Below are 27,002 nucleotides of genomic sequence, written 5' to 3'. Positions count from 1 at the left end.
ATGACTGGTTTGATTTTCTAAAATGGTTCTGTGGAATGGAACACGGTAAATCAGTGGTCTGAGCAGTAGTCCTAAGAACAATTCTACATGCAGGTTAACAATCAACCAAAAACCCCGATGAGCCCAAAAAGGCAAATCTTTATCTGTTCAGGAATGTCAGAGCTTTATTCTAGTTCTTTCTTCTCACAAGAAGCTCTCTAGGATTTTGTTGTACAAGTGCCAAAAGACCATTTATGCCTTTAAGTATAGGGTGTGATGGACACTGGAGGTAGCAGTAGGAAAATCTGGGCTAACTATTATGAACCAGTTATCAGTACATTCACCACCTTGGCTCTGACAGAAAGAGAGGCACACAAGCCTCAGTGGTTACCCTTCAGAGCATTTTAGTTCTTTAAAAGTGAGGAGACAACTGGCACTGCCACCCTTCTGGGATGAGGTGACAGCCCTGCACGTGTGAGACACACAGGGAGGTGACCAGGCAGCACAGAGAGCAGGGACAAGGTGTAAGGAAGGGCTCTTCCTCAGGCAGAGTTTGGATTTAAGCTGATTAAGAAATGCACATCTACTCTCAGGTTCATTGTGGAATTTCTTTGAAATAATCTGAATTATTTTAAAAAGCAAACAAAAAACAACCCACCCACACATTGAAAAAACAAAACAAAATTTAAAAAAACAAACAAAAGAAACAAGAACAAAATCAAACCCTGAACCCACAGGATTTAGATGTTACAAATGCTGAAAAGTCACAGGCCCATAGAATTCATGTACCTGTTTCTCTTGCACTTTCTGACCCATTAAAGGCAGACAGGGCAGCAGATGAAGCACAGCTTTTTTTGGCTGGGTTTGTTAGTAACTTCCTTCATCTGCTGTGTGAATAATTTATGGCTGAAGTGGGTCTGCAACCCAAGAACCCTCCTGCAAATACTAGCAGCCAAGGGAAGTGGCACAAAGGGGGACATGCAGAGGAATAAGGCACATCCCTTCTCTTGGCAGCTGCATTTAAGCCATAATTTTCTGTACGCTGCCTAAACTGTAAGGGAGAGAACAAAGTTAATACAAAGGTGCTACCAGAGGGAGTGAAGACTTCAAGAAGTTAAAAGAATTCAAAAACTGAATGCACATCAGCGAAAGGTCTGAGTTTGGAAAAGCTATAGGGAGTGGAAATTCAGGCACAACTTTTTAACACAACATAAGCTAGAGCTGAATAAAAATGCAGGACAGAGATGACGTTCTGGTTTAAGGCACAGGGAGGAGGGACAAGAACGTGGGGTCAGGCTGGAGGGAACACAAAGGCAGGAGATCCAAGTACTTTAGGAGCACCTTCTTACAATGAAGTATCAAAAAGCCCCATAAAACTCACAGATCACCTACAGCAACCAGAGTGTGGTATTTGAGCAAGCTGCAGCATTAAGGAATGATGGATTTCACAGAGCCTCAAGGGAGCAGATGTTGAGCAAGTGAGATGAGCACAGCCTGGCAGGTCGAGTGCTAAAGTACAGCACAAACACAAGGGTGAGGTGGATTAGAGGCAGACAGCAGAGCCTGAACACAGCACTGAGTGACTCAGCTGCAGCTACACTGCTACAAATTAATTTTCCTAGAGAGGAAGTGAAATACTAGGGAAGAAATCTACAATTAATGATCAAGAAATTAACATCCAAGTCAGTCATATAAGTGAAGTTAGGGAAACTAAGAACTATTCATTCCAGTTATTTATTGTTTATTGAATTGAAAGAAAGGGAATACAAACATTTCTGTTAAGTGCTGTGCACCGACATGGAAAAAGTGTATCTTTTTTTAAAAATCCTAATAAAAACAAATCAGAAGTTAATGTAGTTCCAATTGAACAATTTTTAAAGATATGTTTAAAATACTACACATTTATAAAATAAAAAAGTTAAAACGGTGTTCTGTAAATAATTAGTAAAACAAGTGAAAATAAATACGAGACCCAAAGTTCTTATGTTTTTAATGTAATATAGCAAAGAAATTTTTAACTACTTAATAATATCTGAGAGTAACAAAAATCCAGAAAGTTTAAGAACGCAATCCTTTGAAACATTTAATATCAGTCCATAGCAAATAGTCATTACATACCAAAAGCTCTAAGTGTTAACTAGTTCCACCACAACTCCATATAAATCTTGACAATTTAGAAATCTTGAGATCAACAATAAAGTTCTTTTCTTGATCTCTACAGCTTGGTTTGTAAGTACATACATGCTTTGAGGATCCATTTTGTCCCATATGTTTTCAAGGAGCCAATAACTTTTTCCATCTGTGCCTAAAAATGTTAAGTTTCAAATCTAGCACATATACCCTAAGAATGAAAAATGTTTATGAAAAAAGATGGGGCACGATGAATTTCAAATTTATAAAAATATACTGATATTAACCAAAACCTTCTGGTCAAAGGACACTTCACATACACACGACTTAAAGTATGCAATAAAACATGACAAGTACCTAGAACATTTGGTTCTCTGTCTGTTTGTGGAACACATGCACACACACACTCACACCAGGTGGGAGGAACACTCTCACAGATGTTTGACTGAATCCAGATTATCTGGATGAATAGACAGAAAACTTGGCTACAGTTTATTTCAACTAGAGGCAGCTACTGCAGCAGTAGTTCAACACTGCACACTTCAATTAAGTCCACCCTGTTTAAAAAAAGTGTCATAGTTAATGGTTTTGCTTTCTAGACATCGTTCAAAGTAGCAGTTTTCAAAAATCAAGTATGGCAGCTGAAAATGGACTCAAGCCAATGTGGAAAAGACAGGAGGAGGGCAAAAGGAGGATTAGCCATTTGTGGGATGGGTGTTCCTCTTAATAGTCGTCTCAAAAAGAAATTAGATACAAGTGTATTATTTTGTAGCTAAAAATATGGACAAACTATTGAAAGTGCATTTTTCCTCCTCCCCCTTGAGTTACAGTAGTTTGTTGGTCAGTAAATCCTGCTTTTTATGTCCATTATTTTTTCTCTACCTCCCTCCCCATTTGGATCTACAACATATCCCCTCGAGCTACAGCTAATTGTACAAGTCCTGGCTTCCTGCTAAGGAAGCCTCCACAACTGATTTTGGGTGGGAGTATCACTCAGCAGTGTAAAAATACACAACTAGACACCAACTCCCAACAGCAGACAGTTTTATTAAACATTACCTGGTTGAAGCCAAGTTGAGAAGTAACTGGCAAGATCTGGGCAGATTTCTAGCTTGCATCTTTGCTCCAATCATAAAGAGAAGTTAACTTTAAAGTTGGAGAACTTCAGAAAAGACAGAGGGAATTTAAAAACAAAGGTGTCATTTCCCCCACTTCCCTCCCCTCCAAAACATGAACAGAGCTACCATTTTCCCTTTTGTGTTCCATTGTGCCTTGAAAATTACTTACCTGAACAGCTAAGAACATTCAGATAATAAAATGCTTCAGCTTTTTTTTTTTTTGAGGTCTGCCTTGATAATAACCTGGGGCTACTGTGAATATTTGAAGCCAACAGGTGACCAGAGAAAGTTACAAAATGAGTACACACTTACAGTATTTTCTTCTCTAAAACCACTGTTGGCCTGCTGACTGGAAACACAGTAATTTATTGTGGGTGTGTACTTGTTCCAGCCTTACACTCCAGCCTATGAACATTTTTAAGCACATGGAAATCAATGTGTTGCAAATGAGCAAACTAATTTGGGTTTTCCCCCCCCAGCCCACCCCGGTCTCATTTTATCGTCTGTGCACAAAAAGTATTGGTACTTTTCAATTCACATCGTGTTGGAAATAATTTAGGTTGGTCTTTCATCTCCAGGCTGGGATGGTACTCATTGCTACATCTCTAACGGAGCTGCTGTGGGACTGAGTAGTCCCACAAAATGAAGACTAGCCTCACCTTTCTGTCCTGCCTGCTCATGGCCCCGAGATGCCAACAGGCTGGCACTGAGACACTCTGGCAGCAGTGCCACCTGCTCAGAGCTTGCCTTTACGTGGCACGGCTGCACCAGGACACTAAGGGAGAGAGGTCCCACATGTCCTTCTCCCTAACTCAGCTTCAAGTACCTCAGAGGGACAAACCAGGTCCAGAAGAGAGGGGCGGTGTTTTTGCAGAGGTCCTACATTTCAATTCCTAACTGCGCTGCTGTGGAAAGCAGGCACCAGCCCACACCCTCCCCCAGCTGTACCAGGGAAGGAGTCTCCCTCTGGTTAGTTATGGCCACCACACTGGAAATGCCTGAAGTGCATATAAAACTATAAATCTACACTTGAGATTTGATCCAGCCCTCACCACCTGCCTAAAGTTCCCACTTCATTTCCATGAGTACATAATGACAGACCACTGCATGAGACATTAAAACCATTCTTCTCCTTACTCTCCCTAAAAAATGTTTGGTTTGAAAACCTAAGTTCCAGAGTAAGACAATACTAGAGTAACTTCCAAAGATTCACATGCTAGCATTGCTCATGAATTGTACCATGTTTTGAACATGTAGAACATTTTACAATTTAAGTTGTTAATTTTTCCTTAAACCCCAAGGTTTAGCTTACTCAAATTGGACCATGGCAACTTGTCTTTTTCCTGCAACATTAAGGCCACAGGCCTGACTCATCTTGCACTTTCTGAACTACGAAGGGAAATAAAGAGCTTCCTCCAGAACTGTTTAAAGGAAGAAGGAACTGATGTATAATCTTAAGTTTATACATGTATTTTCAGTGCTGTGGAACAGTAACTGCTATCAAAGCATTCACCTTAGTTTTAAGGCAGAACATTAGGTTCCTACCTGGTTTTGGAGGTATTAGAAGGCTCATATGTCAGATTTGGGGCTGGTTTCAACCACAGTATCAGAATCTTAACTCATGCTTAAGTTTGCACCCCAGGCAAGACAAACACACACCACCGGACAGCTGGAATCTAAAAGGAAAAAAAAAAGTCTAACCTGCTAACCTTTGTTTTTCTGGGAAACACCACACTCCCATTCAAAGTGGCTACACCTCTCTTCCCAGGAATTCCAGCAAATCTTCCCCCACCCTTCTTCCACACGTGACTAATAAGGACACTAAATCATTATCTCATGAAAGGATGAAGTCCACACTTCTGCTCACAGGACTCTGGTGGCATGCCCCTCCCTGCTCCTCCTTTACTTGCAGCAGTACCAACACTACCTTTCCACCCAAGGTGGCAAAAGGGAATCCAGTGCCATCCCATAATGGATTTGTGTGTAGTGCAGAAGCACAGAGATGCCAGGCCATCTGTTTATGTCAAAAATAATAAATATTTAAACTATAAATGTTTGCTTTCTCCTAATACGGGACATTAGTGGAACTACTCCTAGATGTGTCAAGATGTTCACAGCACCAGCTTGCAACAAGGTCTGGGAGAGGCATTTAAATCTGCAAACTTAAAAGCATATTCTCAACAACAGAATCTGTCCACCCCTGTTTATCAAATAAAGAAAAAATTTCCATCATTAGACAAGTGTTTAATTATGATTTGTACGTAAATTACTTATACAAAGTGTTGACTTTGTGAAGAATGTGTCGAAAGAGTCCTTTCTTCCCTCAAAGTGTAGTCTACCTTTTACACCAGTATTGTTGCATATATTTCTGTAATTAAAAAAACCAAAACTCTTCTTGTTTCAGCTCTTAAGACTGGTGGTGCAGTCTGAATGCTTTTTTTTTCCTAGCTAATACAGTTTAACTCTTAAGATGGACAGTGAATTCCTCCATCTGAAACAAGCTTTACTGCCTACATAAATCTCCTTCCAGCCACTGCTTCTGATTGGGTCTCAGGACACTCCAGAAAAGCATCAGTGATACCGTGTTTCACGACACTTCTTGCATTGTTTTAATTCCAAATGTATACAAATGAAGTCATTTTAATCCTATAAATAATTTATTTTTAAAAAATTGTGCTGTTAACCCCTTTGCAGGGCAACGAGCTATGTGAAAAGTACAAAACTTTTTGTCAAATGTGATACTGAGAGTGCTTTTGACATAGTTCATTGGTTTATCCTCTCAATTGATAGATATACTGCGCAACGGGCAAGGCTAGAATCCATGAACCAAGCTGCAAAGATCTCAAGCTAAGTAAGGCGGAGAGAGACTTGAGAAACAAGAGAAGGAAATACTTTCCTATCCAATGTATACTCTTCAGACTAAAGCACTCTTTCTATCAAGCCTTCTAAACTGTTAAATAAAGTGTTCCAAACAAGCATTTAAACTTCATTACACAGAAGAGCAACAAGAACAGTAGCCTGCCAGACAAAAAGGCAGGAGGGAAAAATATATATACTGAGTTCAATGGTTAGCCTGAATGTAGCACAGTTCTTCACAACCGATGGGGGGGTAATTTCAACACGGTGTCCAACAAAGTTCTAAAGACGTGCTTCATCTCGACTGGTTACTATGAAGCAAAGGTGGTAAATGTTTGGCCCCAACCGGGCTTCAGAAATGGTTCTTTTTCATGACGAGCATGTCTGTCCAGCTATCAATCATGTTTGTTTGCACCAAATCCCAAGCCATTTAAAATACGACTAATTAAGTTAAACTGAAGTCGTCTGCTCCAAATTCGCCATCAACTATCCATGCTACTGCATTCCTCTGAGCAAAAAAAAAAACATAGAGAGAGAGAAAGAAATCACAGCTGGAAGATCTTAGCAACAGTTCATATTTCTATCATAAGGTAATTAATACAGTGTATTTACATAAATTTTAACTGAACATGCACTAGTTAAGGGATCTCATACTGTAGCTAAATTCCATGCTTAAAATTACTTATTTTAGATAAAAATATTCATAACCATCTAGGAATTATTTTAGCATGTTAGCATGGGTACTCAAAAAGCATCTGGTCCAAAAAGACGTAACACACATTTACATACAAGTTCATGGGGAGTGTGCTAATGAAGAGCTGTCTTGTCACCCATTCAGGATTCCTAAGTGGTTAGGTATTATTCTGAGCACCTACACCTCTTGTGAAAGCACTGCTGTGAGAAATCCATTTATGGTTGGTTTGGTTTTGATGGCACTTACTGGTTCATTTTCTGGAGGAACTAAGAAAGAGTGAGCAAGCAGCTCACTGGAGAAAACCAAATAACAAAGCCATGAGTAAAACCAGCTGGAGAACAGGCTCTGAACTCCTTATGGGGGCATTCCAGGTCTCACAGATTAGCCAGGCTGGTCCACCTAGTCCAAGACTAGAAGCACATGTATCAAAGCACCGGAACAGGGAGAAGAGCTAATTCTTCCTCCTAACATCCTTCCAACTTTCAGCCATTTTTACCTAAGGGACATTCTGAACTAGAGGTGTTTACTTATCTACCAGCACTTAAAGGATTTCTCTTTGATTACTTTGCCCAGGTTCCCTTTGAACCTGGGCAAACCTCACACCCATGAGGTTCTGTGGCAACAGGATATATTATACATCATTTTAATGTCTCCTGTAAATTCTTAGTGCAAGGTTAAATATGTAATGACAGAAGCATATAAAGTGCACAACAACTCCCCAGCAGTCATCTCCTTAATCCGGGGGAGGCAAGAAGGGCTGGGAACACCTGGGTGCATTTTGGCAGCAAAAGAAAGAGAGAATGCTCATTCTCCCCTGGACACATGTGGTTACTGATGGTTAGTAAAGATAATATTTTGTACAGGTTCTCTAGGGTAAAACTTACAAAAGGAACTTCCAATGTTGAGAGAGAGCGTAACCAGTACAACACCATTACTCAATTTGCAGTGTGGTTAGAATGCACTGCTTATATTTCAATAACATTGTACATTACTAAACCTAAGCACTGAAAGCCAGGTTTTTATGGAGTCTGCATAAATAAGTTAATATAATCCTAAGGTCTTAGTGACACCAGAGTTTTCTACAGGGCCATGTCAGAAAAATGTTGGAAATATCGGTTGTGTCTTTTTAACTCCACAAAACGAGGATCTCAGATAAAAACCACCAGTCACGCACTAGAAAAAACAAACCGAAGCAGTGACTAATTTTTCAGCAAGGCCTTTTTTATACCTTCAATATCCTGGTTGTCTACGAAAGGCGCTGGTCCCCATATCCTAACGGTGCCGTCGTCGGAGGCGCTGGCCATCATGGCCGGGACCTGCGGGTTCCAGCTCACGCAGTTCACCGTGCGCGTGTGCCCCGTCAGCTCCGCGATGGGCAGCTCGCTGCGCTTGTGCCAGATGTACACTTTGTGATCTGCAGCAAACACAGGGAGAGCAGCCTGAGCGGCACTGCTCTGCACAGAGCCACCTGTGGGGCCAACTGCACTTTCACACCTGCTCTCATTAGAACTCGAGTCTCCAGCGTGGAACAGCGCTGACAAAATTTTTTCTTTTCAAAGCCATCAAAAGAAGGCAGGCAAAGCTCTTCCATTAACACCTGCCCGTCTACTACACTTGGTGTTTGAAGAAAAACCTTTGACTGTAATGCAAATAAGTCAACACAAGGGTAAAAAGAGAAACTGAACTACTCTTTAATTACAGGTATGGAGTTGTAATCTTATTCAAAAGGAAGACCTGCAGATTTTTTTTTCTCCCCCTCAAATAATTGTATTTGCAAATTAGTAAATGCATTATAAAGTCATGAGTACTAAGAATAATTATAACCACCTCCTGTCGATGAGTACCAGGTAAGATCACACTCTACAGTTTATGAAAAACATCTTAATACTAAAAACCTGTAACATTCCAGAGAAAGTGCAAACAGAGCAAATGAGGGAGGGCTAAATGGAGAGCTCAATGGCTCAAACTGTGAGCTATTACTATCTTTGACAATCAATTACTGTGTGATATTTAAAGATGTCAATTTGTACATATTGAAGTAGATGCAAATAAACCCTGCACATCCTATTTTGTGATGGGAAGCTTTTAATTACTTCTAGCAACACGGTAGAAATAGAATAGGGAACTGGTTAGACACACTACTGCAGTGTTTAGAGAAGAGTCATTCTTTATAACCAACCATATTTAAGAATAAATGGGAGGTGGGGAGAAGGAGGGGGGTTTTCCGAGCTGTAGACCAGCAGCCTGCAACAGGTCTGTGGGTTTACCTGTCTAGGATTATCTGTGGAATATTCCAAACAGTTACATGAACTGGACAGGTATGTATTGCTAGTATTACACTAAAGCCTAGTAACCAAATGAAAGGATTTTGATCTATCTGAAAGGCTTTCACATAGATGCCACTGAAGGCTCAGCAAACAAACCAATCTTCCTCTATTCCTCCTCCCAGCCCCTTATAATACAACCTTGCTCTCTGACCTTCCTGCTAGAAAAGCCTCAAGGCTTTTTCCTATATGGTAACTCCCTTGTCCTGTGCTGAACCAACTCATGTGAGGCACCACCTTCACATGTGCTTGTGCTGATGCAAATGTTCTGGCTGTGCTTCCATTCCACTTAGGATTTCAAGGGGACTGTGCATCCATGCTATTCACCAAACACATTCACACGCTAAACACACAAGCCTCTGCTCTGTCAGGAAACCAAAGCCTAAAGACAAACCAGTACTTTGGTCTGGAAAAAAACAGATAGCTACCTTAAGGCAGCAGTCAATTTCTCTCTGAGACAGAGACTTCCATTTTCTTCCTATAGATGCAATTGCCAGAAAAATCCTTACCTAACCTGACACATGTTTAAAGAGGTTATGACAACATGATCAACTACTTTTTAAAGCCAGCTATGAGAATGTAACCTGTTATTATTGTTTGCTTGTTTTTTAAGAATAGTCTCAATAGCCACATTTGCACAAAGGCAGCAGCTTCAGACAGTTCAAATCTAAGAACCCATCAGTTCCTTACTGCTGGTTTCAACCACAGTGGTTTTTAAACAATGAAAATCAATAAACTAGGGGGCAAAAATGACTGGTACACTACAGTATCTACACCTGCACACAGTTAGGGCTAAATCCTGAACTTTCAGGCACTCAGGTTTCAAACAAAGAAGCATGTCCAGCCATGGAAAAAGGTTCACACTGGATTGGAGGACTGGAGGTGCTGTCCTTCAGTCATATTCCACTGGATATAGACAGAGTCTTGAAACTTGATTTTATTTTAGATATATTTCATATTTTCCAAAAAGAGAGTAGGAAATGCCTTGGCCAACCTTGTTTCCTAAGAACTGTGAGTTACACAGTGTTCACAGTAATTTGTTTACATATTACAAGTGTAATTCTTAGCCCTGCATAAGCTTCAATTTTAAGTGACCTCCATGGCAGATGATGGCACTACACCAGTGACAAAACCAAATCAATTCAGCACATAAGCTTTTAACAAATTTCTACTCTTGCCACAGACAGCTGAATAAAAACATACTTCAAAGCCTTTAATCACCAAGAAACTCTACCAGACTACGTCAACAACTGCCTAATTTGAGGCTACCCTGTCTGTAATTAAAATGATTCTAGGGAAATTAAAATAACCTCACCACACCTGTATCTTCGACAGGCAAATGAAGCTGTTATTCCCCAGAATACATTTTATTCAAACCAGAAGTCTAAATATCACACCACAAAAAAAAACCAAAAACCCTCAAGAACACCCCACCCACTTCTAATTAAAACTGTGCAGATGCTTTTGCTGTAGAGGAGGAACACAAAAGAGTCATTAATGCGTTCTACCTCTGCCATCCTCTCAGAAGATTCTGTCTGCCAGCCCACAATTACTTCTTGAAGTATATGCCACAATCCCTGCACGCCTCAAATTTATTTCATGAGCCAGTTGGTTTGCTTTTATAATGTTGTTAGCAACTGTCACCTATAAGATGAAGGTATAGGAAGGATAAAGTGTTTCAGTTTTCTGCACAAAGGAGAATGGTGTTACCTTCACTGCCACTTGCAATGAAATCTTCATTATGACCTCCAAAACACGAGTGAATTGTGTAAAATCCTTGTGTGACACCTTGATACTTTCTCACTAAAACTCTGTCTTGTAAGTCCCATAAGTGAACTCCCTGGAAATAAGAAATTTAAAGAGTGTTATTTTATCATTAAGTATTATTAATGGCATTCTTTTGAACAATGAAAAATAATTAGACATGGAAGTGCACTACTTTAGAGCCAACTTTGGTACTTTTAGTAGGTGAAAAGAGTAAAGATGTATCAAATTACAAAACTGAACTTTCACTGTAGGTCCCTTCCACTCTGAGAGCTTTATTTTTACCCAAGCTTTCAAAAGCATAAATAGATAAATAAAATCTGTGCCTCAGACATGTAAAGTGCCACAGTTATTGCTGTACTTGGCTTCCCAATGCAACAGCCAGATAATAACATTTAATAGTACATATTTCCCAATATGAAATTCTTGGCTATAAATCAGTAAAAAAAAATAAAAATATCAGGTCTCAAGAACAGGATTGCCTTCTTGTCAGAGAATGAATTCCATGCTGTATTTATGAATATTAAGGCCTTCACATTACTCAATATACAATCAGTTAATATCAAACATTCCAACTCGCATCTAAATACTTAAAAACAGGTAGCAGTTGCAAGCAGATTTATTTCCATTTCCTTTCAACATCCCCAACTCACCTGAGTTGCTACATTTAACAAAGCTAAACGGCCATTTTTTGAAATAGTAAACGACATAATAGGGTGATCCTCTTGTACTCTGAAATGATAACACATGAGAGTCAAGATAAGCAGATAATGATGCAACACCAAGACAACAGGCATGTCCTGTCTCTGCAGCATGATCAGGGAAAAACAGTTCCAAATCTGAAATAAGGTATGACTCTATAAACCAGTAGAAGCCAGGTCTGCAATACTTGTTTATAGCTAGGCCAAACACCAAGACCAAAAGGGACTTAGGATCCCAACTTCTAAATTCAAGGCAGAATCTACTAAAATATGTCAGGAATTGAGAGGACTGCCAAGTACTTGTGATGACAGAAATGCCACAACATCCACCAGAAACCTACTCCAGTGCTAAGGAAGTTATTTCTAACACTTGATTTAATGCTGCTTGCTGAAACTTGCTCACTAATTCTTGTCCCATCTTTTGAGAGCATTAAACAACTTGTTTCCCATCCTGTCCCCCGCACCCTTCCTCAATTTTCCTCTGCCACTAAGCAGCAGGAATTCAGAACCAAACAAAGAGGCAGTTACATGTTCCTGTCTGTGAGATCCTCGAAGTTATAACCCCGAATTCGCTGGTGTGTGTCCGACGCTAGAACAGTTTTCCCATCACTCAAGCACCAAAGGCATTGTACTCTCACCCCTTCCCAGGAGTCAAGGAGATTACCATCTAAATCCTGAGCAGAAGGAAAAAAAAACAACAAACATTCAGCCATTAGTCTCAGGTTTTTGAGGAGCTGCGACACAAATAATGTTTTTCCCTTTCTATTCAGACAATTGCTATAGAAAGCCATCTTACCTTTTACAAGGTAGGACCTAATGAATCAGGAGTTGGTTGTCTTAACCAAGGGCTTTTGTAGGAAACCACCCTGGATAGCAGAGAATCCCTGCTGACCTTCACAGTGAGGTCTGCATACTACATTATTATTCTGGGAACCAGTTGAAAAATAATCAAGAATACGGTGAAACCGTGGACCACCACCCCAACCCAGCACCAGTCAAGTAAGGAGGGTTTCACATTTGTTTTCACTACGCAAAGACAGCGTGCAAAAAACTAAGAAAGTCAAAATTCTGTGGAATAAAAACACTTGTGGGCAAAGGTACTGCTTCTTATTAGTGTTGTTTTCTGAAGCAGCTAAGAAAAAAAAATTCCAGACCACAAATCCTCCTTGAGGCCGGTCAAAGACGCTCAAACCCTTCAAACTGCTCCATACAGAAGTTATGCTGAAACATCTGCATTAATGTATTGCTTCTTTGAATTGCAAAGGATCAGAAGCTTTAGTGTACACATATACAAAACCTGAAAAAGCATCGACCAAGCTTTTAATTCCTTGCTTTGCTTTCAAAAGGGACAGATGCAGAGAACTTACACACTGATAGAACTGTCCACGCTGCCCTCCCGTTACAAAACGCTTCCCATCAGGATTCCAGGCCACACTTGTTAAACTGTCTTCATGAGACTGGCTCATCTTTGTCCTCAGCTCCCCAGTCTGGAAAATAAACAAAGGCAGCAGGCCCTTATACCAGAACCCTTTCCCAAAAAGGCACTGGTAATTTTATCTGACACGAATAGTTTGGAGGTGCATGTATTTCAACAGGTTTATTAAAAAGCAACACATATTTATGAATAATGCTATGAAAAAGCAGAACTACTTTAGCATATCCAGTGAACCTGGACTTGATTTGGGACAATTTCTTTTGCCTCTCAAGAGAGATGGAATACACACATTGGTGTGTCAGACAACTAAAAGATTTTAAGTGGAATGAAAAGAAATCACATGAACAAGCCAAGAGAGTGACAAGCACCATCAAATGAAAAAAACAACAAAACACTGAAAGAAAGGAGGCAGGGAGAGACTAGAAGAAAAGAGGTGATAAAATATATTTTAGTAAGAAGCTAGGAATATCACAGTAGTTAGAATGTTTTCCTCCTTGAGTTAAAGCTCTCCATGCCAAAATTTAGCTTCCATGCCTGGCTTATAAAGCCACCATCTCACAAGACAGAACACCAATGAGTGGCATTGTCAGCAGTGCTCCTCACTGAGCCAATTTAGTCAATTAAACAGAAGAAAAGTGTTCCAAGGGTGAAGAAAGGGAACGTTTTTGTTTTAGGAAACTACATTAGTTCAGAGTCCAAGACAGCACAAGGAAGTCTATACAGCCCTGAACCCAGGCAAGGGAAGCTTTTATATCAACTCAAGTGACCATAAAATTCAACAGCAGAAAGTGATTTTCAAATTCATGGAGAGAATGGCAAAATGCCCAAGTGCCTGATGGAAAAATGAAGTTCTGAAATCATAAATTGAAGCCTGTTTCACTGACATCACTGGAGGGTTACACGAAGCAGAACAGTTTGCATCTTTTACTTTTCCTACTTGTTAAAATCATCAATGAGCAACTGCTTCCCTTCAATGATACTTCTGCCCTCGGCCTCTCTTGATTCATCTGCTGTCCTTCTCTTCAGGAGCTCTCTGACATCCTATGCATTTGTCATCCCTTCTCAGAAATGACAGCAACCACACACACAAGAATTGCTGCACAATCCCAGACACTTAGACTTGAACTCCAATTTCAGTTCTGTCCAAAGTGCAAAGAGCATTTGCAGGCTGCCATAATTATTTTTTCAAATCGAGAGGAGGACGGCGAGATCAGCATCTCTTCCTCCCGTTCCCACCTGGCACAAGTCTGCAGCGATTCCTTCTTTCAGGAAGGAATTTAGACATTGAAACAAAAGCAGCAGGCTGACCACAAAGTTTTCTTTTTCACTCTTAGCCACCACTTACTTGTACATTCCAGAGCCAAAGCTCAGAACAATCATCTGGGCCACAGGCAACAAGGTAGTTGTCATCTGGACTCCAGGCAATGTAGGAGACCCCGTACGCGTGACCTTCTAACGTCTTGAGTAGTTTTAGCTGGTGAGTGTCCTGGAACAAGAGAGGTGTTCTTGAGACAGTGCAAATGAACTCCCACATTTCACACTTCCACAGCATCCATCTACAGCATGAGAGGTATGACAGTTTACAGGGTCAGAAAATGAAAGCTCCTAACTCCAACCTTCAAAACAAGAATGCTCATAGGTATTTTTGTTCCAATCTTCTGAATCTGAACATAAAACTCAAGAAATACCACTGAGTACAAAGTTTTACATTACATTACACTTGCCTTAGTACAGAAGATTTCTGTAGCATCAAGTTTTTCTACATCTACTGGAATATTAAAGTACTATCATCTGTATTTTACAGAATTAAATTACTTTCTTAAAAGTAAAGACATGTTGGAAACCTGTTCTGGTTAAACAGAGAACCAAAACCTTCACAGCTGCTGACACGGGAAAACCTTGAAGTGCCAATATTTTTATAAACTTGCATGTATCTTGTGTGTGCTGCTCAAGGAAGGAGATTTACAGAAAGATTTTAAAAATATCTTCCTTGAGAGGTGTTCTTATTTCAGAAGCATTGCCTACAGCAAGCTGTTTTCTGCCAGATTTAGTGAATGAAGCATACTTGGCACATGCAGCATCTTGTATCATCTCTATATTACAACTGTTTTACTGCTGCCTCGTCAGAGGAGCTTGACTTTTCAAGAAGCTTGTAAAAATAAATAGTACAGCTAGATACTGTGAAACAACCACACACTGGCTTCCTAAATACAGAAACATGCTTCAGTACAGTATTAGCACTGATTCTTGGTAACAGCAGATACACAAGTAGAACAGAGCTCGTTAAAATGCTGACAATAATTATTTTGAAGCCTCTTGGAAAGGGCAATCAACTTGTCCTCCCTCTACCCACCCTCCCCCGGTTTTTTCCATGCATGGCAGATGCTTATATCTGCACCTTTTTTTTCAAAAAGCGTGACTAATTTGAAAATCTAGCTTGATTTCTCTAATTGTCCCTTCTCTCCTTTTTTCAGTATTAATCAACAGAGCACTTCTTGATTCTGAAGAGAAAGACCAGAGGAAGAGTGACACACAGGATTGTTTCCTGGGATCAGCTGTGAGGGATTTGGTGACTCTCAGCCAGCCTGCAGCACTGGGGGTTCTGCTGGCGAGAAAAAGTAAATTCCTCAAAAGAAAGTGAGCTAAGCATTATCTTCAGAGTGCAGATGGAGAGGGGCAAATGAATGGACCTCCTCAAGACCCCTTTTCCATTCTAATCATTATTCCTAGACTGCATTAGACACCGCTGTGTCTATAGCTGAAGTGATTTTCAAGGAAACTGAGTCATGTCTGACATCATCTCACATTCTGGAGCTTGTCTGGAACAGATACATTTTTTTTACAACAGGATTAAAGTAGCCTGTCACTTCAGCATATTTGAAGCTCATGAGGAAAAAGATACATAAGATATTCCTCTTCTAATGATAGCACTCTGGGGCTGTTACTATCTTCCATACTGCTCTCATACTTCCCTCCAAATACCATAAAGCTGCTATACCATGCTCTAAAACAGCAGTCAGTGGTATTTCAAGCAAACATCCCCAAATGTAGTCAACCCGCCTCCCACCCACCACCAAAGAAATCTCAGCACTTCCAACCCTTACATACAGCTTTCCAAATTTTTGTTGTGTATGACAAGCAACTATTCAGGCATCAACTCAAGTCTGCAGTAGCTGAGCTCCTTGGCTGAAACACCAAAAACCTGTCAACAGTTTTCAGAAAATGCAGAAGGGATTTTTTTTTTTTAAGGAGCCTGTTAAAGGAGAACTCTTAACAAAGAATATACATGTTAGACAAGGTGATGTACAGTGTGCTCATCCTTTGTGCTCCACAGAGATTCTGCCGCACTTCCTGCCAGTCAAATAATGCATCCCACACAAACCCAGTCAACTCAAGACACTATTTAATGCTGCTGAGCCTCCCTTAGAACTTTGAAATTAGCACATGGAAATGACAACAGAAGCATAGGTTAAGACAGTCTAGACATGGCTGGGTCTTAGAAAAGAGTAAGAAATTCAAGGTATGGAAGTAAGAAAACACATTGGAGCAGTGTCCTTACACTTCAAGAGGGGCAATGAAGAAAGAAAGGGAGAAATGAAGGATTCTCACACATGTGAAGTGTGTGTGGAAAAATCAAACACTATTCATTTAAAACAGGGCTCTCCTACCACTTGCCCAGACATTGCTGGATGTTTGTTTCCATGTAGTTTATGCAAACAGATTAGAATAATTCTGTACACCAAAAGCCTTGAAAATCAGATAAAATTTATGGGTCAAAAGACCTTGTCAACTGCTACAGGAAATGTGAGAAGCATGTTCTGGCAAATATGAAAGTGAATCACTTGATGTGGCCTAATGCTATTTAAGCATCCACCTGCTTGAAAGCATTGCAATTTTTTTAAAGCACTCAAAAAAGGAGATAAACCAATAGAACTCTACAAAACCATTTTCCCACTATTTTTTAGAGATTTTTATTCTTTAGCAACCCTTGGTCAAAAGGCTTAGTCTAAACACTCACAAAACATTTATGTGGTTTTACTAAGCAGCTATTAGCTAACAATTCACTTTAAGATGTACTAATCAAGATGCTTGGTATTAAAACCCATCAATATAGAAGGAATATGTGCATCTACAGTCAATTGACAAGTTAACAGCAAAAAATGTTTGATCCTTAATTCACCTAACTTACTCTGTTAAAAAAATACAGAACAAAAACAAAACCAACAAACAAAACACGGGTAATTTCCAAAGTAAATAACAGGAGTCAGCTTTGCTGCTATGCAGCTCTTGGCCCAGAGCACACTGGCCCCAGTTAAGACACAAACCACAGCAGTCTTATGCCTGAAAAAGCCATGGTGCCTGCAGTTAGTTCTGGGGCTACATAACATTCATGCACATGGAACAGGGTTTTAAAGTCCTCGCATCATTTTAGCAGGAAAAAGGACTCAGATTATATGACTTCCCAACCTGAAGTGAAAGAAAAGAAGCTCAGATTCAAACCCCATCGAATACCAGTATGGAACTGCAGAAACCTTTCATTTTCCACCTCACATACCAGCCTGCAGCAGTGTGGTTAAAAAACCATAAGGATCTTATTTCTGATAGTGTTTCACAAGCATTAGCAACTTCAAATGCTGTGTGTGTGCGTGTTCAAGTTTATTCCTAGTCTCCAATTATTATGAAACATATGGATATACTTTCATAATCACTTCTATGAGTCAAAACAGGCTTAGATTCAGCAATCAACCTCTTTATTGTACCAATAGATATGTGTAGGAAAGATGTATGAAATATCCTACTGCTACGAGATTTACAAGACTTGCATCCCAGGGAATGGGATGTAACAGGGCTACAGTACATGTCAGCCTGCCCTACAAAAATCACACCATCCTAGCAGGAGAAAGCTGGAAGGAAAGGGCAAGACAAGTTCATTCACATTTTCACACTTACTGGATCAACCTGCCATATAATAACAGTTGTGTCCTTAGATCCTGTTGCTAATTTAGTGCCGTCGTTGGAGAATTTACAGAACCACACTTCGTTACAGTGCTCCGTTAGGATCTGCTGGGTATAGCATGGGAACTGTTTCCTGCCAAAACAAAAGGATGCATTCACAGATTAATAAGAAAGCAGTAAGATTTTTTTTTTAAGTCAAGCTATTAAAAAAAAAAGTCAAATAAAAACCTTATTTAAGTGCAAGGCCAGACAGCTTAGAAAACCCCTCTATTAACAGCTGCTTCAAGTAAGTACAGAATGAAGTCTCTTATCTGGCAACAAGCTCACACCACTAAGTCATCATAATTAACCATAAGAACATAGAACTGTTCTTATTTCACCTACATAATTTCTTATTCTTTCATGTAACTTGGAATTAAACTGACCTCATCAGGAGTGTAACAGTTCATTACAATGTAATTTTCTCCTGTATAGAAAATACCATAGTATAGGTCTCTTTGAACCATAGGTGCAATGTTTTTACTCATGAGGCTTTTGTAGGTATCTAACTCACTTAGCTATATCTTGCTCAGAAGTGATTCTTACATAGAACTTCCTTTTCCTGAATGTGACCTTGCAATAAACTAGATGTATCTTTACCTTTGTTTTGTCATTTTTTACTTTTGCAGGGTACCACATACAATACCTAAGCATAACTAGCAAGACACCATTGAGCTTTCAGCTTGAACAGTTCTCCCTCACAAAATCTAAACTATTTTGTAAAATTCTGAGTTTATCAAACAAAATATTACATGATAAACTACTGAGGAAGATTCAAACATTCCTCTAGAGCCAATATTTAATATTCTAGTTACACACCAAAAAAAAGCTAACAGTCAAATTATTAAATTAGGTGAGAACTGGAGACAAGCTTTATTTGATTTAAATCTTGCCTACAAGCTCTCAAATAACAATTTCAGAGCTAAGATAAAATAAATGTAGACTTTAACAGATGTCTTTATTTTGAAATAATACTGCAAGAGGTACAAGTTCATTGTTCAGATGCACTAAAAGATAATGTCTAACCACAGACACGTTTTCTTCAACTGTGGAGATGAAGTGGTTTAGTCTTAGGCTGAGTTTTTACAGCACCCAGTGCAACAGGGCAACACAATTCTGATGGGACACGGGGACACTAAGGGAATGACAGTGCCCTTGAATGTACAGTCGTATTTATCACTGCAAATAAACTGTCTCAAAAAAACCATTCAAAAAAACAACAAAAACACATCACAATCCACCCATCAAAAGTCAAACAACACTCCCAATTAATTTAAGCAGAAAACTTACTTCCTTCACATTAATGTTTACAAATACAGTTTGGTAACAGCCAGGCTGACAGACACCTAAAAAACTACCTCTTCCCCGAAGCTAGAAAAAGTTCTGCTTCACAGTGTCTGTACCCTCTCAGTTCATTTTCTTTTATGAGAAAAGGCTTCCTAGTGTGAGCTTCAAGACTATCAAGCAGCACTGAACAACCATACAGTCTCATTTCCACTCTTATGGTAGAGAAGGACAAAATGTACATATATATATATATATATGGCTTCCTTGGATATGTCTATACTTACTTGTTTACAGAGAAACACAAGTGTGTTCTGCTCCTGCTTTCAGCTGACCAGGAGCTGCCTGGTTGCCCTCGGAAGAACACTGAACCCAAGGTAAAAAAAGCCCCACCCATGAAAGAAGACTTTGTTTCCCTTGAAGTCTAGAGGGAAGCAGGCAAGCCCTTACACAGAGATGTGCACCTGCAGGAGCAGTGTTTCATTATTATTTAGTCATATTGTTATAAATTAATGTTTTTCCTCTGAGCAGCAACTAGCCCTAGGAGGTGAGGCTGCACCCATAATTCATACAAAGTACAAGGGGCATGCTGTGTCCCAGGAAAGTCTTTTCAGCACATTTCATTGCAAAGTAATACTCTATGGAACAATAGCTCTTCCATCTAAAAGCTTAAGAAAAGCAGCCAAGGTTTTGTAGACATGAAAAGCAAGCAGGATAATGCTGGAGCACACCATTTTCATAGTAAGATACCTTTAACTCCTAAAAGGGGTGACACACAGCTACTAGGGCTGCTGCAGACACATCCCAATACTGAATTATGCTGCTCACAGCTCAGCTGGATCAAAGTGCTCCCACAAAAAGTCCTCTTCACTTAGCTAGTGAAACAGAACTCAGCAAGTTTGACTTCACAGATAGCAAAGCCACATTAAATAACCTGGCTGTGGAAGGAAATAGCAGCAGTCTTGAAACAAGAAACCAGAACCAGTTGTCTTAACAGCTTCTGGTGTTGGTAATTAGATATTACTGAAGCTCAAAGGTTTTTCTTCAACTTTTTTGAAGTGTTTCATTATAAATTTTCAGCACAAAACACTTGAATTACATCATTCACTTACTGAGATAAAGCATCTAATAAAGTTTACTGTTGTAATTACACAAGTTCAAAATTATAGAATAAAACACTAAATAGCTACCTTTTTATTCCCTGTACATACAATGAAAGATTTATTCCTCAAACAAGAAAACAAAAAAAGCAAATGAACAAAAAAAAACCCAACACACCCAACTAGGCTGAAGGTTCTCAAAACCAAAAATCATTATCCCCAAGAGCATCAATTCTCTACTATCAAAATCTCTGGCACAATAACATGAAATCCTTCAACTTCACTCCCACTAGTGCCTCACTCGTATCTCCCACTCTTATCAAGTGAGTTTTATAGTTAAAAATCACTTTGCCTGTCAGTGCAATTCAAGCATGCTTAACCAAAATATTGCCATAAGTCCAAAAGGGATTAGTTCCAATTAAAAAAGGGGAAACTTATCAGTGTTCCACCAATTAAGTAGCACAGGACTTGAATTGTCTAAGCTTTTAGACTACTGTTACTTCTGTCACTTTCATCAAAATTTGGCTCCCACTGTCTAACTCACCTCACTATGCCCAAGCATGGCAGCACGTACAGCACACCACAAACTGGAGCCAGACCCCTGCAACACGCAGCTACAACAGGATGAGGACAGAATGGAAGCCTTTCTTTCCAAGTGGATATTTGGGTACTTTTTTGGTTGGGGATTTTTAATTACAGTAGCCATGAGTATCTAGGTATGTATATACACAGCAAATATGCAAATTTGGGAAGTACTACATTAGCCAAAATAAAAAAAAGGAACCCACAAAACAAAAACCCAAACTATGGCTCAACTTTTATGTCAGCAAATAGATTCAGGTGGGGGAAATGCAAACCCAGGTTTGTTGCATATAGTATCTTTGCTATCTGGCTCTCTGTTGCCTGGCTTCAGTAAATCAAGCTCTTCACAGTGATCTGGAATGCTCCTTGGGATTTGATTAGTAATATCAAACCTGTTGCACAACAGCAAATACTACTCATGGACTTGCTTAAAGGTTAAATCTCTTTTAGGCAGTCTGATTTTAAGACTCACTTCTGAAGGAGGGAAGCCACAATACCAGTACATGATCATTTCCAATAGCTGTTAAAATGGGCAACATTCAAATGTCTGCACACACATTTACAACTGCAGAAACAATGCAGTGCAGCAAAATTGTAAGCTAAAGACTACTTGAATATATAAAGTGCCAAAGACAGTAATTTTCAAACCTTAAGATGGCTACAGCAAAGTACTAAGGAAGTTTGCATCTTTAAAAACTGATTCCAAGTAACCCAAGAATGCAGGTCAAAGCAGCTGAGTTCAGAAAATTCCTATAAGCAAGTTTAGCAGTTCTTAATTAACTTCCTCAGATGAGCTAACCTTAACTGAAAACAATTCCCCTGAAAGCCCAAGTGTTATCCTGTTACATGGACAAATATATAAGGATATCCCATACAGCCCTTATTCCCTTAATCCACCATGCACAGCACAGCAGTTTTCCATAAAAGCTACACTGAGTTTTAGGTCCTTAGCCAAGTTTTGCTGGATGAGGAAAAACTGCTCAAGTCAGCCATTTGTTAAAAACAAACATCTTCCTGTTTCATGTCTATTAAGACTATTGCATTTTGAAGGTTCAGAAGCAGCCTCCATTTTGTCACCAAAAAAAGTTATCCAGACAGTCTGAAGAGCAAATACAAAGGTATAAGAGACACTCCATTCTTACTACCTTACAAATCTGAGCAAACAGTTCTTTTTATTATTCATGTCATATATTATGTAACTCAGAAAAATCTGCTGTACATTTCTCCTCTGTCTTAACCTTTGTGTCTAAAAGCACCTACGTCCACTCTTAAAGTTACAGCTGAAAGTTGAGTTCACAGAAGCATGCTTCAGCAGGCTTTCTACATTCCAGTCACCTTGAAGACAGAGTCTGGGTAAGGAACACACCACTGAATCTCCAGTGAAAAAACACAGCAATCCAGTGTTGATGAATAAATAGACTGGAAACAAGTGGCTATGAATGAGCATAGCAGTATCTTTTTACACCAATCTGATTAAAATTTTTAAGCTTCAGTCTGATCCCATTACCCCACATCCAGCTACCAAAATCTCCTCTACACACCTTCTTTACTCCCCACCTCCACCGCTCCTTGAGCGAGAACTGCTTTTCCCCAGTAAAATCCTGTTAAACCAGCTCAGAACCGCTCTCGCATTTCTGACAACCAGATTATTTTCAAAGACCAAGAAAAGATTGCCCATCTCAAGAGTCAGGAAGGTTTCTTACCTACTACAAACGTGATCTATTAGCAGCGAGACAGAATCTAGGTTGCTGTCTAGTTTGGTGTTGTGATATAGGCACCGGTCCCGTTGGAGTTCCACAGCCTGGCGCAGCAGGTTCTGTAAACGCCTCGGAGGAAGCATCACTGATGGGGGCAGGTAGGCTTCAGAGGAGTTAGGAAGAAAACAAAACAAACAAATGAAGGAAAAAAAGACTTCTCAAAAGCAAGTTACGAGTAAGAGCATACTTTGATTTGAATGGTTTTGGAAGAGACCTTAGTAAATAATAGCACACAGCTTGTTGAATTTGAATGTACAGCCATACACCTGGAATTAGAAGCATGAACTTCTGGGAAGCAGAGCTGCATGCAAGGTATTTGTTGTTGTAAAGTGCATTGTCCTGGCCAACAAGCACCACTTAGACAAGCTAACTCAAAACCCAGTATTTTACAAAATCTACAATGTTGCATAGCAACACCATCAAGCTGGGTTCCTTTAAGGAATTCTCTATCAGCACTATGAAAATAAAGAATACCATGGGTTTTATAACTTTGGTCCAGAGTATTACAACAGCCACAAGAGACAGGAGAAACCATAATTCAGAGCAAAGTATGAGACCACTATCAACCAGTATCACTGCTGGTTATAGGCCACGCTTAGTTTCCACCACTCACTGTGGCTGGCATTTATAACACACACACACACTCTTCCCTAAACCACACATTTAATCACCAAGTTATATCACTACTGCATGCAGGAGAGCCAAGAAGTAAAGTTCTTATTACAAACAGTTTATCAGAGACAGCAAAAGCTAAAGTACAGAAGACCAAAGGGTAAAGGCACCTAAAGGTATCCCCATGAACCAAGAAATACAAAAAACCAACCAACCAGCAAACACAGTCAGTTCCCTGGGATGTCTAAGTTATACTGGTTTTAACAGAGATGAGAAGAAATTCTAAACACTGGAACATCTTACTCTGGAGTTTGTCCAAAAGTTTAGATCTGGAAGCTGTTCCTTTCCCTTCCCACTCTGCTTTTGCACGCAAGTCTTCTGCATGGCTACACATCAGGTACCTGTTTCAAAAGGGCACATACACCAACAGACCAAGTCTTTTTGGAATCATTCTTTTCACTTTTCAGCATAATACAGATGGTAACATTTTTAATGAACTGGGAACAGGTAAGTTAAGCTTGAGACCAACAGGGAAAGAGGCAGAGAACTATTTCACACAAACACATGTCTTCTGAACAAATGTCTGCAAACTGCCCATACAAAAAGAAAACAAAACACAAGCAATTTTAGGATGGTAGAAATGTCTTATTTTCATCTAAAAACAAACCAGATTATACTCAATTAAATTTTAAGGTAACTGGCTAATAATTCTCAAGATCAGATAACCATACATATGTATTAATTTGAGTTCTAGTAGTATTAAAGTAAATCATCATCAGGTTGTTTTCAAGCATCCAAAACAAAATACTGTCTACTGAACAGCATTCTTTACTCAGCATTTTATTACACCTCAGTACAGCTTATTATCCACCAGGACAGTAGCTTTAATACAGCTTGAGTCTTCAGAACATCAGCTATCAAAAGCTACAGAATTCCTTAAAAAAACTTCTCTGCAAGAGCTCTCACAGTCCAAACACTTACCCACTGAGGACATGAATGCGTTCTGTATTATATTTCAGAGGCGTCAGTTCACAGCGTAGAACCTGAAGTGCCTCCAGGACCTTGCCATCCTCCAGGTATTCCAGGTACTTCTGCTGCAGCAGCAAAAACTTCATCCTCTGACATGACAGAAAGCAGCAGTCAGGGGAAAAAGGTTGACTGAAGTTTCAGAAAACGTTTGAGCCTAAACAGAACAGTAGAAACCATTCTACTATGCCCTTCAGAAAGACAGCTCTAAGTAATGTTTCATTACTCAATTTCTTTTGTTGGCTTTTCAACAACATTGCAGCAATTAAGCTATCCATGAATTTCTTCCCTGCCTGATTGGACTCCAAGTAGCTCCTATCTCACTCCTCAGATCTCCCCTGCAATTGTTCCCATTTCCACCTGCTCTCTTCTTTAGTCATCATCCTTCAACCCCTGCATTACTCAGGTTTTCCAGTAAAACACTCCATCATGAAAAGGGCCCCAAATCAACTACTCACATATTTAAGACTGCATGACAGCACAGAAAACAACAGGGCAACTCATCAAGTTCACACACCGCTTACGCAGGTGTTGACACGGATTTTTTGCATAGCTGCATAACATGTAACAGTAACAAACTGACACTGCCTGAGGTTTTGGGGTTTTTTTTGTAGTTCCATGTTTACTTGTTTTCCTTGGATGCTGTTTTCAGGATTACAGAAAAAACCACTTTCCTATATTTAGGAATCACTTCAGCATTCTGAATTAAGTGCTGTTATTTCATAGTGTTCATTTCACTTGTACAGTTTTTTGTTGTTTTCTTTTAAAAAAAATCATGCCTGCTATCCTAACAAATATCTGTGGGTAAAAAAAAATAAAAATTAGGCATTAAGTTACTATATTAAATTTTTAATAGTAGTTTAGCACAAACACAGCTTGCTTGTTTCTGGATGGTATCAAGTATCTTGTGTTTGTACACATTCTTGACTGCTACCAGAAATGACAAGTTTAGTCCACAAAACTCACCAGGTTGAAGAGGAAAATGAGGAAAATGTTCATGCTTAGACAAACTGGTAAGACATAGGCTGGAGATAAAGTGTAGCAAACTACATTTGCTTTCCTAATGAATACACCACCAGTTCAATCACCAGTTTCCTTTGCTTTCATCAGACCTCAGGCACCTCACTATTTTCATGCTCATATTTGGTCAATGTTTACTTAGTTTCAAACACACTGCCAGCCTCCTTAAGTAGAGGGATAATCAGGAAGTTTAAGATGTTCCTGTCCTATTAAAGCTCACATGAACGTTTAAGGCTCATGTTTAAGGCTAGATGTTAAATTCAAAGTTAAAACATGAAGCATTTTCATTTTCAGAGACACTCAGCTCTTCAAAAGAATGAAGCTTCCACATACAGTGCTATTAACTTACCACACAGCTTTGTGAAGCATAAAACATGACACAGTAAAGATGATTTATGTTCAAACTTGTCTGTAGTGCTCTGCTGTCCTGTATCTGACAGGCAAACCTGTATTGCACTCCCAATCCAGCTCTTTAGTTTATTTGAATTTGGAATTATTAGACCATTACTGTACAGTTCTTCCACGTGAGACAACTTTTTTCCATGTTCTGACATGTGAAAAACCAAATGAAAGATATCCCAATTATTTACAAGCCCAGTGGTTGGCTCCATGCAGCAGGCCAGCAGACCCCACGCTGTTTGCTTACACACCAGCAGCAGGAGGGATAAGAACTTCCTCCACCAGCTGTGCACATGCTCTCCAGGATACATGGAAATGCCCAGGTAGCAGACACACACACTGTATTTCACTGCTTTTGGTCACCTCACACTGATGATCACCACCAGATTAAAAACAGACTGATATTTATTTGTAATAAAAACTGTAATCCCTCCCTATCTTCCTTCTCCATCCACTGCGTATAATATTTAATTTATATTATACTTCCATTAAATGTGATAACCTACCTTTTCGCCCTCCTTACTTTCAGGACTTGGAACATGAATTTCATTTTGTTAGAGGAAAAAGTAAAAAGAGCAGAAAAATCCTATAATATGGGTTTTATAACACCAGTCCCAGCAATTCCATGAAAGCATTAACCACCACTCAGAATGCTGTTGCCAAAGAGGTGTAACTTCAGTTCTAGACTAGAAAGTATGGCTTTAAAAAAAAGAGGCCATCAGTGCCATGTGTGATTTTAGGCATATTAGGAATATAAAGGCCCCCAGAAAAACAAAGTATTATACATTTCATGCAGCAATCTTGTGTTCCATAATGGAGAATTAGAATAAGAGATAAGCAACTTGAAATAGTAACTTATCGACAGCAGAGGGCAGGGACTAAAGTCTTGATGGGGAAATTAAATTGAATTACTAAGCTATTTTGATAACTGCTCCAAAAGTTGCCCTTACAGCATACTCAGACAATGGCATGAATTTCCTTAAGGCAAGAGTCACACTCCAGTAATATTACATTGCAGGTCATTTTTTAACATTGGGACACTCACTGTCACCTACTTCTTATTTTTTGTGCAATTAGTGACTTTGCTGGCAAATAAACTTCTCTCAACTCCTTTACACCCTCCTAACAGTACTTCTAATTTCTTCCAACACCACTTTCTACAAAATCCAAGACCATTTTGGGTACATCCTCCCTTTTAGAGCCCAAACAACCTCTTCTAGAAGGAA

General features: G+C 39.4%; 1 protein-coding gene across 1 annotated transcript in view; it reads right to left on the bottom strand.

Moving 5' to 3' along the window:
• Positions 1-1,703: 1,703 nt before the first annotated feature.
• The window catches only part of WDR26 (WD repeat domain 26), a 32,252-nt gene continuing 6,953 nt past the window's right edge, over positions 1,704-27,002 (bottom strand). Inside the window, exons 4-14 of the mRNA XM_038131582.1 lie at positions 24,313-24,449; positions 23,635-23,732; positions 22,666-22,822; positions 17,952-18,090; positions 14,347-14,487; positions 12,934-13,053; positions 12,095-12,240; positions 11,519-11,597; positions 10,812-10,941; positions 8,006-8,191; positions 1,704-6,591 (exon numbers count right to left, since the gene is read on the bottom strand). Of these exons, the coding sequence (XP_037987510.1) occupies positions 6,566-6,591; positions 8,006-8,191; positions 10,812-10,941; positions 11,519-11,597; positions 12,095-12,240; positions 12,934-13,053; positions 14,347-14,487; positions 17,952-18,090; positions 22,666-22,822; positions 23,635-23,732; positions 24,313-24,449 (1,359 nt within the window). The 3' untranslated portion in view covers positions 1,704-6,565. The remainder of the gene's footprint in view (positions 6,592-8,005; positions 8,192-10,811; positions 10,942-11,518; positions 11,598-12,094; positions 12,241-12,933; positions 13,054-14,346; positions 14,488-17,951; positions 18,091-22,665; positions 22,823-23,634; positions 23,733-24,312; positions 24,450-27,002) is intronic.

The sequence above is a fragment of the Motacilla alba genome, chromosome 3 (assembly GCF_015832195.1).
Source record: "Motacilla alba alba isolate MOTALB_02 chromosome 3, Motacilla_alba_V1.0_pri, whole genome shotgun sequence".
Taxonomy (NCBI): domain Eukaryota; kingdom Metazoa; phylum Chordata; class Aves; order Passeriformes; family Motacillidae; genus Motacilla; species Motacilla alba.
This window is presented reverse-complemented; position numbering and strand designations above follow the sequence as displayed.